General features: G+C 41.4%; 3 protein-coding genes across 4 annotated transcripts in view; 2 read left to right on the top strand and 1 right to left on the bottom strand.

Moving 5' to 3' along the window:
* Positions 1–6,006, top strand: part of psd2 (pleckstrin and Sec7 domain containing 2) — a 36,521-nt gene extending 30,515 nt beyond the window's left edge. For both annotated transcript variants that reach the window (XM_037077391.1, XM_037077390.1), the window contains exons 12-15: positions 258–415; positions 1,073–1,217; positions 1,517–1,660; positions 2,047–6,006. In XM_037077391.1, coding sequence (XP_036933286.1) covers positions 258–415; positions 1,073–1,217; positions 1,517–1,660; positions 2,047–2,268 — 669 coding nt within the window. In that variant the 3' untranslated portion in view covers positions 2,269–6,006. The remainder of the gene's footprint in view (positions 1–257; positions 416–1,072; positions 1,218–1,516; positions 1,661–2,046) is intronic.
* A 2,247-nt stretch (positions 6,007–8,253) lies between these two features.
* nrg2b (neuregulin 2b) overlaps positions 8,254–18,945 on the top strand; it is a 67,991-nt gene continuing 57,299 nt past the window's right edge. The window contains exons 1-2 of the mRNA XM_037076786.1: positions 8,254–8,853; positions 9,906–9,974. The gene's annotated coding sequence lies outside the window, so the exon portion shown is untranslated. The remainder of the gene's footprint in view (positions 8,854–9,905; positions 9,975–18,945) is intronic.
* On the bottom strand, positions 10,248–17,189 carry purab (purine-rich element binding protein Ab). Its single transcript, XM_037076790.1, has one exon. It carries the CDS (start codon positions 16,943–16,945, stop codon positions 16,100–16,102), a length of 846 nt encoding a protein of 281 aa, XP_036932685.1. The 5' UTR covers positions 16,946–17,189; the 3' UTR covers positions 10,248–16,099.

Genomic DNA, 18,945 nt, shown 5'->3' with positions numbered 1-18,945 from the left:
ACATTTCCTGGATACTTTATTTAAGTGAATTTTAGTAGTACATAGTGTCATTAAATAAAAGTGAAATATATTTAAATTTTAGTTATCAATATAGTTTTGTTCACATGTAGTTCTAGTTCAGTATAATAACCATGCACTGAGTTTCAGCTACTCTTTTTTTTTCTCTGCAAAATGGACTGAAACATAACAGAGTTAAAAGGCTCCAAATATCAGACCTGCAATTTATGTTTTTTTTTTGGGGGGGGTTACCTGCCCAGGACGAGTACAAGCCTGATGCTGACATTTCAGAGGTCGATTTGAAGAATGCAGTGCGGATCCACCACGCTTTAGCCACTCGCGCCACCGACTACAGCAAGAGAGCCAACGTACTGAAGCTTAAAACCTCGGACTGGAGAGTCTTTCTGCTGCAGGCCCCGTAAGTCTCCCAGTCCAAATTTGAGATGTTTTTTTTACACTTCACAAAGTTGAAATAATTAAAATGAATACAATGGAATGTTTCCTTTTATCCTGATATGTTTGTTTACATATTATTTTGCATTGATGAAAGAATGGGACTGATGATGAACTGCTTCTATGTGTCACCTCTTCCATAAAAGTTTATAAATTACTTGATAATGCAAATTGAAAGGACTTGTTCATGTCACTGAAAAATAATTATTTAGATCTTCAAAAGAAATAGTTTTGCTAGTATGAAGTATGAATCAAACTCAAAGTCTTGAAGGTCACAGAAGGCTCTCTGTGTGCATATATAAACTCAGCCGGGAGTTCTGCCGCTTTGGGCAACACAGCAATTGAAATTACAGTTTAAAAATCACAGTTTCTTTGCCTAAAAAGCCAAATTGAATTTGAGATATAAATTTAGGCACACAGTGCAAACTAATAGTTGATGCAACTTAGGGGATGACATGATTTAAATCTTTTCAATGTGCCAGGCTTTTTCTTGTAGGAGAAACTAAAAACTGAAGTGCACAACAAAATAATTATCAATTGAGTAATTATCATTCTATGCACTCACCTGCTGTCACCCTTCACACCCCACACTCCCACTTTCCCTCCCTCCTCATCTCCCCAGGAGTGAGGAGGAGATGATGTCCTGGATCTTCCGGATAAACCTTGTGGCAGCTCTGTTCTCTGCTCCGGCCTTCCCTGCCGCCATTGGCTCCATGAAGAAATTCTGTCGGCCAATCCTGCCGTCCTCATCCACCAGACTCAAACAGGTACACACACACACACACACACACACACACACACACACACACACACACACAATTATTCATGACATACATTAAGAACAGGAGCATCACACTCTGCTGGCTCATCTTTTCTCTAGAAACATAAAGTAATATTGTAAATACCACAGACAATATTTAGTTGATATTTTGCATTGCAGCAGCATGTGCGATCCCTTTTCATTAAAAATCTGTGGGCATTTTCACATATTCTATTTGTGTCTGCTTACATCTGATTGGCTGTGTTGGGGGTCTTCTGGTTTTTCTCTGGCCTGTGATTGGTGCAGGAGGAGCAGCTGCTGAGTCATGAGAGCAAGCTGAAGCAGATGAGCCTTGAGCTGGAGGAGCACCGGAAAAACGCGCCCTCAGTCGACCCCAAAAGCCGCGAGTGGGAGGAGTTCCGGCTCAAAGAGCACTACCTCACGTACGAGGTACAGGCTTTGTACAGAGCTCCTCAATTTGCCTAACCAAGTTAAAGGGCAGCTAAAAACCATGACAGATTGCCAGTGTCACTGCTTTTTTCTCTTCATACTTATTCTGTTGTAGTGTATAAATGATAATTTAATATTTCATTTCTATATATTTTTAAGCAGCAAGAAAGACATTAATTGTACACATAGTAACCTAAGCCTCAGCTGCTTCTTTTATCAAATTTAAACCATGCAAATGCAATAATAGATAGAGCTTTTATTTGAATCGGTCAGTCTTCATATTAATGCCTTAATTATAAATATATTTTGAAGCTAACTTAAAAAAAACAGTTCTGAGGTGACAGGCTCTTGTTTCATCCTCTTCTTGTCTCCCCCCCCCCGAGCAGAAGACTCGGTATGAAACGTACATCACCCTCCTGCAGGCCAAAATCCGCGCTGAGACGGACGACCTTGAGAAGATCGAGGCCAGCGTGATGGGTGGCCTGATCATGGAGGGTGGCCTGTCCGGCCGCGAGTGCCACCTCCGCAAGACACAGTCCTCCCCATCCATCAGTCAGGCTCACGGCGGGCTGAACGGGAAGGCCGCTGCCCCGGAACAGAGGAGCTGAGGGGAGGAAGGAGGACCAGAGACCACAAAACAACATCCCTCCAAGCCAAACTAACTCAATCTTCCAACTTCTTTTTTATTTTTTTCATGTTTTGTGTTTTGGGTTCCTCTGTTCCTCCTGACCGTCATTTCCTTCCCAGAATTTATCAACCCTGGTGATAAGTTTCTGTCCTTGAGCAATAGATGAAGGAGATGAAGCGCTTGATACCCGACAAGTGGCCCCGCCAAACCTCAGTTCTTTGAACTTTTGTTATTGCACATGAAAATGATCATAACTGTGATCACTATTTATACCACCATCAGTATTATTTTGAAATGAAACACAGAGCAATGCAGTTGTCTTTAGTTGAAATGTGTTTTTAGTTACGAGCAGAACTTTGAGTAATGTATGTATTATTTTAAGGCCAGATGGAGAACAAAGACTGGTTTGTCTTTGTCCTTTCTGTCCTGTCCTCGTCCTGCAGTCAGATGGAGATGGTACTACTGTAGCATTTTAGCCTTTTTTTTCACTCATGTTTACACACTAAGCCACTCAAAGGCGTGTGTATGGACCTACAGTGCAGTATGTGTGGAGTGCGGCGTGTGAGGATACAACATATCTGACCCAGAGCTACAGAAACTCTCGAAAGAACTTCTCAGAAGGCTCAAGTCCCTGCCATGTATAGCATATTTATTTATTTATTTAATTCTACAAACCTTTATTCACCCCAGGACGGGTTTACACAGAGCGTGCTCGCTCTTTTTTCAGCAATTTCCTTCTTGACATTCACACAGTCACATGCATCTCTAAGTGTGAAGGAGCTGCCAAGAGGAGCAGCCACGATTTGGACTGATCACCAAGCTGTTCCAGCAGAGGAACTGGAGGTTGAGTGCCTTACTCAAGGGCACCTTGACACTAGCTGTTGAGGGATTTGGAGCTTGTTACTTAGTCACTTGTCAGAGATATCACAAGTCTGTCTCTGTGAATTTTTTAAGCTGTTGCTACCCCAAATACTGACGTGTTAATTCTGTTTTGTTTTTCTAACAACTCTCAAATCTAGAGTGAAGAGGAAAACATTATGTGACTGAATGAAAGCACTGTGCCATATTCTGTTTTATCCTACAATCTACTCCTCTTACGTCACAGAAGGGTGAGCTGATATGTTAGAATATATGGTTGGGTGTGAGGGGTCTGAAGATCGAAATGGAGGGCAGAACAGTAAATGTGTGGACGGGAGGTGGGTCAGCATGTGTGTGTGCATGCTCTTTTTAACTGGTTCCAGTTGAGACATTGAAGCTGTAGTCAACAGGGAGGAGTCAAAATAGCAGGGTCATGTTTTTGTATGAAGAGTTTATTGAGCACGTTTGGTGAGAAACAATCCAATGGCCTGCTGCAGAAAAAGACAGCCTGGATCTCTCAAAAGCATCGTCAGCACAAAGGATGACAGAAAATGTAGCTTTTGGTCTTCTAACAGAACATCTAACCAAACTCTGTTCTGATTCATGGACCTATCATGGGTGGGTTGGCCTCCTATTGGGCATTTACTAGTACTGGTAAGGGACAGACTCATTATCGGATCTGATTTTCAGCATGTTTCCAATTATTGGTTACTGTGAAGTTTTTTTTTTTTTGTAATTGCGATAAAACTGTCTGACTGGTTAAAAGTCATGAGTAGTGACCTATCAACACTGACTAGTCTGATCCTAAAAATAAGAAGTAATAATTTAAGTTATTAAACATTTAGAAGTCTAAAGTAGGAAAAAATGGGAATTTTCAAGCAAAGTACGAGTGCCTCAAAATTTTACTTTAAGGGTAATTCTGGTATTTTTAAACCTGGGCCATATATTTACTTGTTTTGGTGTGTGAGTGACTCACACTTAGCGAAAGTCTCGGAATCAGTCCAGTAGATCTCAGCTGGCAGCCACAGCTCAGCTATAATGGCTGCAGTGTAAACCATTGTGGTAAAGATGACGGTCAAAGTTATGTCCACAAGAGTGCTGGTTTTTGCTAATTACAGTCTGAGGTTTTATTCTGAAGTTGCGTCTAACAACGTTACAGAAACATTTTCACTACAGAGATGGATCTTTTGTTTAAATAAAAAGATCCTTGTGTGTTTGTAACCAAATACACAAGTTGAGTAGAAGTCTGGTTTTGAATTCTTGCAAGATGTGAGGTGTTACTGGAATATGATGATGAAACACAAGTTAGGTTAACAAAAAGGTCTATCTCTGCAGGAAATATTTTCTTAATGTTGTCACACATTTAAATAAAAAACCTCAGCCTGTCAGTGGCAAAAACAAGCACTTTTGTGGATGTAACTTTGATGGTTGGAGTTGCCCCAAAGGATTATATTGAGGCCATGTTGCGGCTGCTAGCTGAGGTGATCTACTGGACTGATTGCAAGACTTTTGCTAAGTATGAGTCATTTACACACCCAAACTTGCAAATATGGGGCCCTGGTTTACACTTCAAGTACATTTTACTTAGTTACTATCTCCTTTTGCTCTCCTTAATTACGAATAATCTCTATCGGTATCTGTATCAGCCCTGGAAAAAACCCCAACATACCTGTCAGTCCCTCATACTGGTGTGTTTCTTCTAATGTCATCCTTCCTGACGGGTGAAGATGGTTTTAGGAAAACAGGCCTCTGCCTTTTTTGGACTTGCTGATTGCAGAGTGCAGCAGCAGGACTGCTCCAGCCTAACATGCTAAAGTCAAGAGACCTGGACTGGAGAGGGTACAGACAGAGAAAAAACTCCACCAGCAGAGTAGCCATCAAAACATCCTCCACATGGGTGAGGAGGAGGAGGAGGAGGAGAAAAGACTTGTTTTCTAAGAAGAAGAGGCCGGTTTGGTTTTCTAAGTAATGCCGTCTCTGCCAGCCAAGAACAGGCAAAACAGTCACTCAGCACACATTTTTTCCAAATAGAGGAACAGAACATATTAAGCCCATTTCTTGTGGAAGGAGGACTCGTGTTATGTGAGAAGGTGGTGATGTGGTGGGAGGGGTGGTGTTACCGCTGTTTGTGAGCACCTTAATTGATCCCATGTGCACACACACACACACACACACACACACACACACACACACACACACACACACACACACACACACACACACACACAAGTTTTCTCTTTCTACGTAATTTGCTTATGACACAACTGTAGATCAGTGAGCTTAGTGCCCCCCAGTCAGCCTCAGTGTGGCACAGAGGCATGTTGACACAACCAGAGCTGTGGATATTAAGCGTATGAACTCGCATATCTTTGGCTCTGGTCACAGCGCTTCTGCTGCTTCGTATATCATATTAATAGTGACTGACGGGGTCTGAGATCCTTTAGGGACTTGGCTGGAAACCTGGAATCACAGCTGGAATCGTGGATCCTTGTACAGACCAAAACGCTGAAGTGGAGCTTTCAGAGAGGAAGTACCGTTTTATAAAGCTGTATTGTTAGGATAAATAACTGCTTTCTTACAGGGAGACTTCCCCTTATAGTCACTTTGGCTGTCGTGCTAACCATTGTTTCCCAATGTTCTAGGTTAGGCCTGTGCTGTAATATAGGATTGTGACGAAAAAAAATATTTGTTGATTGTTATGTTTTATTTAAAAAATTACAACTTCGGCACTTTGATGTCAGCATTGAATCTGTCTTTTTGTTTGTATATCAGAACTGTTTTTTGACAGGATGCTCATACTATGTAAAGGACATATTTACTGAATATTTAGTCTGTGCTTCATAAAGTAAGCCTTTATACAGATGGTTGTGGTTGTGATTCATTAAGACTGTCGACTGCTAAACAAAGGTTACCTGAGCGCCATCTCTGATATTATGTAGATGTCATCTTGTGTAACAACGCGAACAAACTTTGTTCTTTAGTGCAATGCAACATTTCCAATGTGGGTAAATGCACTGGAAGGTGCTTATGAAGATGTCCAGCCTAACACATACTTCCCATACTTTACTTAAAAAACGCAGTCCAATTTCAAATCAGAAAATATTGTAAATTTTAATAACAGCGCTGATAAACAAATGAGACAACCATGAAGTGTTTCCCTAAAAATAAATGAACAGTAACACCTGATTTAACTCTCTGTTTTATCAGCTCTGGCTACTTGATTGTTTAAGTGAATATTTGGTCATAAATATGTTAATATGGTAATTTTACTAAATTAATTTTTTTACAAAATAGAAAATAAAAAAGTTGATTTGGTTTAATGTAAGTGATGTCTTCAGTCTGCCTGCAGAACCTTCACAGCCCCCAATAGCCCAAAGTTTGGCCTAAATTCAAAAACTGATTTCAAAAGCATAAAAGTGCTGTTAGCTAGACCGAATCTATGAGCATTCAGGCACCCAGTAGTCACAGACGACAAACTGTCAGCTTGTGAGAGCGTAGACTAAGATCCTGAGACATGACACCCTCACAGTCGGTACCTCAGCATGGGGCTGATACCAAAGTCAAAAAACTAGATTGACAAAGAAAGCCCTAATATGGTATTTTATGTGTTATGGTGTACTGTATGCATCATAAGACATAAACTGCACAAAAGCACATAGATATTGATTTAAATTTGTCACTTACATTCGTAGCTTTTCAAAACAAAACAAAAAAAACTTGTGGAGCAGTGTGTCCAATTCCCATGTTTTGTTTTTTTTTGTTTTGTTTTTTATGAATCACTATCAAAATTTAAATCAACGTTATGTAGAAATTGGCATGTTGTGCAATTTGGCTCCCCCTACGGAGCCAACACCAGTGTCGTAAATGCAAATCCCAGGTCTGTAACAGTTTGTCAGATGTAATGTGGGTGCGAACTACAAACAGAACCCATTCCATCATAACAGAGTTACGTGTTGAAGTAAATGTGTGTGTAACACTGTGACCCCTCTCACTGAAGGTACATAGTGCATAAACAAGAGATGGGGCGGTGGAGAGACACCATTCACCTTGTTCCAAGACACTGTACCATCAACATGATTTTGGCAGCTGTTATTTTAAGGAATAAAAGTTACATAACGTTGCTTTAAAAAGGCACCGCCTTCTCAGCCACTTAAATCTCTCCCGCAGGTGTTTCAGTATTTCTCCAGCATCAGCAGACATGTTGAAGATGTGCAGCTACAGCAGCTGAGAAATACTGATTACATTGGTGATCTAATGATATTGACTGCTGATCCTTCACAACAGCATCAAATAGACATGGTTATTATTATAATAAGCTGTTGTTGTTTTTTAGTCATTATTATAATTCAAAAATGACTGATCATTTTAGCTAAAACCAAAATACTGTCACCCTCCTTTGTCACAGCTAAATGAGCTGACTGTTTTCAGCCTTTACATCTTTGTATTGGTGGGACAAGATAAACATTTCATTTTATTTTTATCAGAATATTTCTACGGGCGATGTCGAGCCTTTTTGCTGGTGGTAAAGACATACATAATTCAATGTTTTAACAAATAGCACTGTCAGCATATTTGAAAAACATAATTTCTTCATCAGTTTCCTCCCCACAAATAACCAAATATCCAATATCCAATGTTTGGCCAGGTCACTCACCAAAACTTTACTTGTGCACTTTATATGTGCACCGTTCAGCCAGATATTATTCACCTCGGACTACCATTTATTGTGATTTATGGTAGAGAATATAATAAGAATTCTAGGGATTGGCACTGGTCCACATGTTCCACAAAGTGAGCAGTAGTTTGTCTTGGGGACATTGAAGACTGTACATTGTACAGAGAGATGGATCCTCCGTAGAGAGAAAAACATGACAGTAACACATCCATATGTGTGTCTGTACGGAAAGAATTTAGCAAAGAAAAAAAACAAACAAACAAAAAAATCAAAAAACACACTGGTATATTGAGTGGGAGTTACTGTAAAGGGGGGTATTTTAGTTGAGATGGAAACAGCTCAGTTGTGCCACGATTGAGCCTGCCACTTTAAGAGAGTGAGTATTATGGGTTGTTTGTAGCTGTAACGTCGCTAGGCTAGCAGCTGCCCTGTGTGTGTCATGCTAACGTTAGCCCCCCCCCCCACAGGTGTCCAGTAACCCACCTTAACTTACAAACGTTTTCAGTTTGTTCTTGTTAGAAGTTTAGCTCACATTGAGACATTTCTCTTCAAGCTAGTAAAAAAAAGTGTAAGCTGGTAAACAATGTGAGCCAGTTCATTGACGTTAGCTAGTTAAATGGTGTATGCTAGTTAAATACCAAAAGCAAGTTAAATAGTTTTAGCTAGTAAAGTGGCACATGAAACGCAGTCTTAATCAGTTGAATTAGTTACAGCTGTGCTTCTCCTGCTCTGAACTGTCCAAAAGCCAGTTACCCATTTAGGTGTCAGGCATTCAGAGAAGTTACTCAGCTGAAATATTTGGAAATCACAAAACAGCTTAAACATTAATTAACATTAATATAAAATGTCTCTCTCAGTGGGAAAAGAAAAATATTTTAAAAATGTAGGCCTGTAATAACCCTCAATATTCTTCCCAAAAAACTTTAACTGATCCAAGAAGATGTGAAGTTAAGTGGCCAAATAATATGGCGCCACCCTGTGTTGTTAAGAAGATGAGCTGTGACTAAACCACAGGAGGACAATCACACAAAGGTAAGGTTTATAATTTATTACTGTAAAACAATATTTTTAACCATGACTAAAGAAAAAAACGTTATAGACAAATACCAACTAAGGGTTTTGATACAGTAGACTTGTAAGCTAGTAAAATAGTAATTAGTGTTAGCTAGTAAAGTAGGGCAAGAAATACAGTCTTATTTGTTTCCTTAGTAACAAGTGTGCACCTGTCCAAATGCCAGTTATACATTCAGGCTTTATTTCAGAGTAGTTACTCAGCTGAAATCTCAGAACAGCTTAAACACCTAGTTAATATCAATTCTCTCTGTCAGTGGAAAAAGTTAAAAAAAAAAATGTTCTAAATGTAATCGTGTAATTGTTGTGTGTTTGGCCAACTTATATTCTTTTCATTTTAGTAACTTACCAAAGTGTAAGTTTGCTAGCCAGCTAGTTTGACCAAATTATCAGCATACATGTTACCTGTGTTTTGAACCAGTGCTTTTTGTCTTGATATTCCCTCGTCAGCAACCTGCTCCTAAGCTGTTGAAATATACCCAGTTAGCTTATAAATGAGCCCAAAAACCAAAGATCCACTTCAAACTAATTTGACATTTAGTTCCCCTTAAACTGTGATTGCATTGACACAGTGGAAAGGGACTGTGTTTTTTAAAGAAATTAGATACTGTGAATATGTTAGGATAAAGCCTCCAAGCTGAATATTACCACTGTGCTATTTGTGAAAAAAGCTGGAGGGTCAAATTTAGATCAGTCTGCTCTGTGTCAAAAAAGTCACTCCTTAAAACCTTTGTGTCATTATTGACCAGTGTCAGCTAAAATTATTTTATGGTTAAAATTTCACTTTAGCTATGAATCGTCTTAGAATCTTAACTCAGTTTGTTTCCAGGACTCCTACTGCTCTTCATATTACCACCACCAAATCTCCTGGTTATAATGTTTCTTTCACAATAGCTGAGAAGTTAATGTGAGGCACCGTCAGTTTTATTGCTTACGGTGCACTGACCTGTTGTCTACTGCAGACTGAAAGATCCTTACGCGGCCGTTAACAGTTAACACTGCTCTGTCAACAGTGTGTCGTCCTTCCCTCTGTGTCGCCTGTAATGTGGCGCTCTACCTTTGAACGTGGAAGACAAAAGCAGGTGAGCACTGTTTAAAATCAGGTTTTTGAATCCATCCACTGTTGTCAATATGATTATTCTCATTGTTGATTACTGAATGGGCCACAGTTCCTCTTAAAATGATTATAGGTAATTCATTCCATTGATACATGGTCCTTACACAAAATGTATATATTTTTGGAAATGCTAATATTTATCTTTTCAGTTTCTGTTTAATTTGACTTTTTGAGCCCACTCCTGCTAAAAAAAAATGGCTGACAGTAGTGTTGAGACAGTTGTGCGGAGACAGGGACGTGTGGAATGACTTTTTATTGCGCGATTAGTCATTTTTCAGACAACAAGACTCCCCCAACATTAAAACAAACAGCAATGTACAAAACAGCACACATCTTTTAGTTTTTTTTGCCATCAACGGAAATTTAATAAGGTAGTGAGAGTACATAACAGAAAGTAATGAAGTGTAACGACGTGAGTTATGATGATGTTGAGATGTATAGGATGAGCTTGATGTCAAAGCCAAAGTAAGCACCATCGTCATGTAGTCAGGAAAGGCCATATTTCAGTAAGAAATATTCTAGAAGGGGTGAGGAGAGGTTAAACATGATACAAGAGGGTTGTTATCACAGTTTTCAGACATTTTTACCAACTAAAAAAAAGAACAATATCGGTGTAGCACTACTTTATCATGCAATTTACTTTAGTAAACCTTCTGACACACAGACAAAATATACTTCAATAAGTAGAACTCAATACATCTCTGTCCAGCAATAGTCACAAAGCCTGTAATTTATACTTTTTGAATGTGAGATCCCTATCAAAAATAATATGCAGATTTTTATTTTTCTTAATATATCTAAAGTGCAAGTATTTATCCATTTTTATTCAATGCTTTCTGTAAGTATAAAATACAAAGGAAAAAAACAGCAATATGTTTTTCCTGTTTACATGTTATATTTTTCTGAAAGGAGGAGCATCATATATAACAAACCATATATATATATATATACACACACACACGCCACAGATAAAATATTTTTGAAAGATACAACATATTATCTCATATGGGGATGGTAAAGGGATTTAGACCAAACGGTGACATGGGATATGTTCATTGTGCATTGACCCCACCCCTTAAAATCCAGGATCCATTTCCCAACATCTTCAAAACATCTGAAGAACGTCTTTATAACTATACACAACAGTAGCCTGTACAGTCTGCAAACATGATGGACCCTACTACTCTGTGCGTGTGCAAACAGAAGACGTGCTGAATGAGCCCCTCTGTCAGTGGTTTGTGATGAGTCATATAGTGCTTGGCTTTGACCAGAGGCTGCGATTGGCTGTATGATTAACCAGGAACTCTGAATGGCCAATGAAAGACTACACATCGAAACCAGAAACAGAGCAGATTTGGTTGTCTGGAACAACTTATGGAAGTTCAGTCTGTTTTCATTTGGTGGAGGCCGGTCGCCACCACCCACATTTCAATTGCGGAAGTTTGCTGTTAAAAGTCATGTACATGTGGCTGTTTGAATGCAGTCAGAAACATGAACAATCTCCCAGTTCAGGACAAGAGGAACAAGCAGATGACGCACCTACAGCTGGAGCCATCATAGCAATCTGACTGAATACAACACGGAGTTACTGTTGCACATCAGACTCTGTCTGCGATTGAGATTTCTCTTCTATATCCATCAGCTGAAATGTGTAAGGAATGGTCTGATCACCTGTTGCTTGAGCAACAAAAATAAGCTCTTCCAATAAATATCTGACAAAATGAAGACTGCAGTATTGACAAAGAAAAGATAAGGTAACATCACAATTAGGGATTGCTACGATGGCTACTGCTGTATAATAAATCAAAACATGATTCTTGTTAATGCTAACAGTTTCAGTGCACCATCATCTATGTACACTGAACTTAGCCAGAGTCACTGAGGACAGTACACAGCTTGACCACTGACGCTTCTATACAGAAAACAAGACGGAAAACATCTGCCTACCATTTTGCATTTGAGTCCTAGAAATGGATGACCGTGTAATGTGGGCACAACATGGCTGCAAGGTCACTCCAGGTTTTGCTGTGACACTGGCTGAGCTCTCATAAACTGAGAAATCAGATTTAAACCCACTGTTTTCAGTCCTCCTCCTCTGTAACTCCGACGCAGCTACGATTCGTGTGTCACAACTGAATCATTCTGCACTAAAAACACAACTGACCCAGTAGCACCTGGCGATTACAGTCTGTATAACTAAACAAGACGACTCGTCTCTTAATCTTCAAGAAAATGTGTGCGTTTCACAGAGTGAGGCATTCACAGAGTGAATTCAATGAGCAGGTTTAGGCTCTCCTTATATTTGGCCATTAGAGAAAGAGAAAAAGAGAAAAGAAGTGTTGTATTTCCAGTCTTCATGTAGCATGAGCCTCCTGGAGGCCTAAATTCAATCAAGCTAAAGCTAAAACACTTTGAGAAATAAGTGCTGTATCACAACAGACAGTCCAGGTCTGTGTTGAACTCAAGATGAACTCAGATTGACCTCAGATCTGCTTTGCTGGGCACATAGTCATAGGTGGCTTGTACGTGTGTTTAATGGAAACCGGCTTTTTGTAATTCACAGGGCAGTGTGAGGAAGTGTAGTAATTTCCACAAGAGGGGAAAAGAGATTCACAGTTCTTCTCCAGAACAGAGAGAAAAGTCCTAACTGGATCTGTCTGACAGCCGGGTCAGTAGGCCATGGTAGGCTGCTGCCGGTACGCCCCTACAGTGCAGTGCCAGGCTTCATCAGGCCTTTCACCAACACTCGGAGACAAACCTGGGCCAAAACGTCCTGCGTGGAACAGATGGGATTTTCTGGCACATTTTTCTTTTCTTCTTTCTGTTGCCACAGACATGCCCAATCAAACACAGATCAACTTTTTAAAGTGAGGATTCAACAGGACTTTTGATACTGTTTCAGCCCAGGTATGCTTCAGGCTAGCCTCATCTATCCCACATGTCTGGGAGTCCAGGCTGTAACTACATTAGCAGCTTTTATCCAGCTGAGGCCCATAAAGCTGAAATCCAAGCAGTCTGTATTTCCCCTTCATACACCTAGGTGGCACGGCACTCCGACAGGGCCTGTGACCAGGCTCAGTCACATTTACTGTTGTAGGCCAACCTGCTTTAAATAAAGCTGACAGGTCAACTAATTACTTGAAGCATATTGATTGTTAACTAGCACTTCAGCGTAAGCCAAGAGGTTGATCAGGTCAAAGAGAAGGAATGGACTGTGTGTCTGGCAGAGCGTATTTGGACAGGTTTTGGTGCACGGAACCAGGGGCCTTTTTTATGCTTTGAGTCCCGAGTGGGGAAGAGGAGCACACTAAATCAGAGAGAAGGATTGTGATCCTCATTGTAAAAACAACAACAAACTCCTCTGTCCTTTGTGTCTGCTGCGGCCGATCACTATCGTCTAACTCAAGTGAAACCACAGACAAGCCAAAGCCAAATCGTAGTTAACCTGCCCTGCAATCGGCAGTCCCGGGTGAGAGAGAGGGGTTGCACTCAGGCTCCAAACACACAGTTTCCTGGCTTCTAATGATAGGAGGCCTTGTGCAGCTCTAGACACCATTCAAAATACTTTAGAGGCCTCCCAAACACTCAGATAGCAACAAGAGGCCTCAACAGGGAGAGAGTGCGTGTGTGTGTGTGAGTGTGTCAGCTACCCCTGGACCCGAGATACTATTCAGCTTCAGCGTAGGCCACTGCAGAGAGGCCGACATGGATGCAGTCGGAGGTTGTTGGCTGTCTGTATGTGTGCATGTGTGTGTCAGAGCAGGAACGAGAAGGGAAAGGGTTTTTCTCTGGGGTGACTTCGTAGGGGGACGTAAAACACCCTCACTAGTCTACGTGCACTGATAAGACGGACAAGGCAGCCTACTGGTTTACAGAACGTGACAGGAAAAATACCTCACTACTAGTCTGACTTTTTTTTTCCACTTTGAGCAAGTGCTTGAGAAGAAAACTTCACATTTCGGAAATATAATGCAGATGCATCAACCTCATCGTCATGCTCTCAAATATCTACTGATCACATAGCCTATACATTTTTTCGTCTTTTTAATAGTCTATACACGTGATACAATGCCACTATTGGCACGTACACAATATTGCACACTAATATGAAATGTCCTACACTAGTCAGTCCTCTCTGCCTGGGAGAGAGACACAGACACGCTTCGGACAACAAAACGTGGAGAAAAGAACTTTTGAAGGAAAGAAAAAAGCATCAGAATAAACATAATGCAAAAGTGACATATTCTGAGCGGCGAGGCCCCCATGGAGCGATCAAGGGGCTGTAGCACCATAAAGAGATAGATACTGCCTTGGCCCTGAACTGACGGGCCTCTACATCCACTGGACTGCACTCATACTGACGGCACGGGACCAAACCGGCTGGCTGGCCTGGCCGGCTGACTGCCTGACTCTTTAACGGCATCTCAGCTCTGACAAATAGCCTCATCCAGGCGCTCCTGATTTAGTTTTTTTTTTTTTGTTATTGTTGCTGTTTTTTTTTTTGTTTTTTTTAAACATCTTGGTGCATATGGTGTGCAAAGCCACCCGTAACATCTCCAGATGAATCTCCATGGGGTCCACTGGGTGTCAGACCCAGTGCTGCCACAAGCGGTACTTCCTGGGTCATTCTCCAAGTTCCAGGGAGACGCATCTCTACTCTGTGAGAGGCCACCAAACCAGGGGTGCTGCTACGGATTCTGGACTCCAGGGTGCCACAACACACCGGCCCCCCTGTTTCCAGAGTGTACGTACGGCAGCACCTCATCTCTCTGAAGGGCCAGCTTGGAGCTCTGCCCAATGCCATTGTTGGCCCCCAAACTCCCAGCAGCCTTTCAGCTTACTTTGGCTGTTGCCACCCATGCTCCATGCAACGCAGGAGTGTGAATCCCGCATCCCTGGTGAGTATATTTTTCGGCCTACATAACAGCACTCGTAAATGAAAACGTACAGCGGTCGAGGTCACAGACCATCCACGTGAGAACACGTAAACGAGTGAAGTGTATAAGGCACGGGTCGTAATGACGTCAGAGAGGATGCGTTGCCTCGCTGCGCTGGCGCATCTTTTTTTGTTTCCGCGCCTTGCGCTCCCACAAGTGGACCTTATTCTTTTGCATCCCCCACCCCCCAGAGGAAAAAACAACAAAGTAACAGAAAGAAAAACTTAACCCACAGAAAACGTGGGTATCTTCATAAGGATTTTTTTTTTTACAGCTGATTCACAAAATCATAATTAGTACATCTAAGTTAGCACTTTTTTCATTTAAGTTTATATGGACATGGTGCAAGAGGGTTGATATTCAATATAGTAGCTCAGAGACAGGTTTATCCCATGTGTTTGAGGCGCACAAAATAGGCTATTTATCTTTGAGTCTCAACATTTCCATAATGGCATGACAGAAATGCTTTCGTTAGCCTACAACGACATTTCAGGTCAAATTAAAGACTATAGCCTACTTTGCCAAACTTCTTTTCAAAACATGAGCCTACACGCATGCTGACAGGTGTTTACAGGCCTGTAGTGCTGCGTTCTGCAGTTCATACACTTGTTAGAGCGCTTTCATATTTATTCTGCGTACCTTTATAATAAACTATACATCTGATTTTGGTTTCATAAAGTCCACAATATATTCTCTTTGTGCTGATGTCAAATATTCGTTCTACATGAAGACTGTCACTTTATATAATAGACCTCTGGTTGTATGTTTGATTAAATCTTAGCATATGACCAGTTTGAAAACATTTAAACATTTTTTTCTTCTTCTCGAAATAGCTTTGATGTGTGCAAAATCTGTCGTTTGATAGAGATATAAACACTCTGTTCATTGTCATTTAAATCAAGTAGGAAACAGTTCATATCTTACAGTTCAATCCTTGATAGCAGCGGCTTACTGTTACATGGGTGGTAAGTGGGGTGACATCCAGTAAAATGAGCGAGGAGACAGCAGAGGTGCTGCCATGTCTGTGGAGGTTGTGTGTGTGGGGTGATTCCCTTGGAAATTCTCTTTCTATTTTACAGTTTAAAGTCTCGTTTTTCTCTCAGAGTTCGGTTTTTGTCTTTGTTGTTTCGCTTCTGCTCTCCTAAAATCCGCGTCAGTCATCGTCGCCGTCATCTCCGCCGAGCGGGCCCTCAGGTAGCAGTTCGGAGGCCCGTTTCTCTCTACTCCTCTCCTGGATCTTCCTCATCTCCTCCGCGTATTTACAGAAGGTGTTGCCGAATTTGGACCACACTTTGCACGGAACCGTGATGGAGTTCCGGTACGTGGGCTTCACCTCGCTGACCCGCATGAAGACCCCGTACTTATTGGAGCCCACGTCAAAGAAGAAGCGCTTGTTGTCGACCGTGAGAGAGGTGCCCTCCGGGAGCTCCGCCGGCTCCTCGTCCACACCGTAGTCGTCGATGAGTTTGGCCAAAGCATCGCGGAACTCGATGAGACCTTGCGCCGGCAGAGCGATGGTCTGGCCTTGCGCGCTTCCCAGTCCGGGCCCCCGATTAACGGTCTGTCGAATCCTCAGGAACCGCCCCCTCTGGTTCTCTTTCAGATCCATGTAATATTTCCGATTCTCCCGCACCAGGAATTCGCTCTTGAGCGCCCGTCGGGGCTCATCCTGCACCATGTCCGGGTTGGTCGGGCCCAGCTGGGCGTAATGTTCGATAAAGTCCCCGAGATAATCGCGGAACTCCACGGCGACCGACATGGAGAGAGTGAGACGGCTCTTGTTTCCCCCAGCCCCGACCTCGGCTATCTTTAGGAAGCGGCCTTTAACATTCTGCTTCACGTCAAGGTAGAAGCGCTTGTTCTGGATGTCGACGCGCTTGGAGGCGAGCTCCTCGGTGTCGTGCTGCAGCCGGGACATGGCGCCCATCGCACCCGGGGGCAGCGAGCCGGGGCCTGCGGTGGGCCCTCCGTGGTCACTGCCACTGTCTCTGTCCGCCATGATGCTGCCTCCCTGCTTTACCTTCCACCGTCTCCCTCTGCCTGCTGCAACCTCGACTGCCCGTCAAACCACTCCGCCGCTGTATCGCGAGACGAGAGAGTAGACGAGGCTGAAAAAAATGAAAGCGACTGTAGTTAGTGTTACTGTAGTACTCGGAGCAGGCTGCGTTCAAGACACTCCCGCTGTCTTTGCAACGTTTTGCAGAATTTTCTCCTCAGCCTTTAGTCTAGCCATATATTGCAACTGAAAGTTAACCCCCACCCATGTGAGCCTAAAACACTGCAGTACTAACATCAACAGATAGATAGATAGATAGATAGATAGATAGATAGATAGATAGATAGATAGATAGATAGATAGATAAGTAGGGGTGTGTTAGCTAGATAGGTAGGTGAAAAGGAAAGGTAGGTAGGTAAGTAAGTTGTTGTTATACACACGTACACAGTGTCTAATAAACAATACAAGGCACAACAGGAAGTCACATCAGGTGGGTATTGGTGTGGGTGTTTCTGCACCATGGACAGTTGTTTAGGGGCTTTCAGAACCACGGACAGCGAACCCGGACAATCCCTGTGGAAGGAGATAGGCTGTTAAGAGAGGGAGCAGGGTGAAAGAGAAATTTCTGAATGAACAGTAGATGATAGTTGTGTGGGAGTCTGAGGGAGGGGGCTGATACACTGTGAAGCATCATGAATCATTACCCTATGATTGGACGTGCTTGTATGACACTGTTTCTCAATGGCCTTGAAAGTGTTCTTCAGTGAAAACATAACTGTGATACAAAAACTGTATCTTGTATAATCCAGTAATAAGGAAAAAACAGTGTTAATTCACAGAAATGTAATATATATACATAGTAGAATAAATGTATTTACAGTACGGTTATAAAAAGTTCATGTAGCTTTGTCCATATTCTTATTACAGAGAGATTAGGTTATGAGGTCTGCAGCACTCACAGGCTCAGAGGGGTGAAGCACACTTGATGGATGCTGATCCGATACCAGCCTAATGGGACTAGATGGCTGTGGAATTGTATAAATACCAGAAAACAAGTTCTGTAGCAAGAACACTATGGAGTATATTTTAATTAACTTAAAATTGTTTATATTGTTTTTAAATCAGCCTTTTTAAGGAAATGTGTGACTATGTGATATGAGTGAGTGCAACATCCAAATCACGAGAAGCTGAAATCTTTTGATAAAGGTCAAATGTATGATGAAGCAGACCTAAGTAAATGTATTTACTTGTTACAGACTAGGGATCAACCAATATGTTTTTTTCAGGCCTGTAACTAATAAAATAATAATAGAAGATTATCGACAATTCGAAATCAACAAGGCCAATAACTGACATTTGGAATATTTGCAGTGAAAATGAAAATCTTGGTATCAGTTTTCTACAACCACTACTTTTTAAAAAACATTTAGATATTTGTTACATTGCAGATTCATATTATAGGCTAGTAATTGGGATTTGTTACCAATCAGATAATGTGGTGGGCTGGACATTGTGTGAGAGGATGTAGCACAGTTTTAAATTTGATTATTTTATTGGCAATCTGACAGAAAATTCACAGATACTGAAAATCTGAAAACTAAGACTATCATCGAACTGCATTTAAAATTCAGAAGCATCACACATTCCTGCACTTAAATGTCTTAACATCAGTTTAGGCCCTTACATACATATGATCTGTCTGTAGAGCTGGTACAAGAGGGGGAGTTAACCAAAATATTAGGAATTTCTACTGTGGTTTTAGCAGATAAGTGACTTTTGTGTACTTTTTAGATGGAATGGTATTTTTTTTTTTTTTTTTAAAAGATGGTATTTGAGTTTGCTCATGAGTATTGCTGGTGATGTAGAAAATGAGGGAAAGAGGACTGCAAGGAGGAAATCTGGGACAAGTGTTCAAAGACATATTCTGTAGAGGAACCGTAACAAAAAAGGTTGCTGTGTCACTAAGACACACAGATAGAGAGCGACAGTGGAGCTGTTGTCTG

Source organism: Acanthopagrus latus, chromosome 18 (genome assembly GCF_904848185.1).
Source record: "Acanthopagrus latus isolate v.2019 chromosome 18, fAcaLat1.1, whole genome shotgun sequence".
NCBI classification, from domain to species: domain Eukaryota; kingdom Metazoa; phylum Chordata; class Actinopteri; order Spariformes; family Sparidae; genus Acanthopagrus; species Acanthopagrus latus.
Note: the sequence above shows the minus strand (reverse complement) of the source record. Positions and strands in the feature narration are given on the sequence as shown.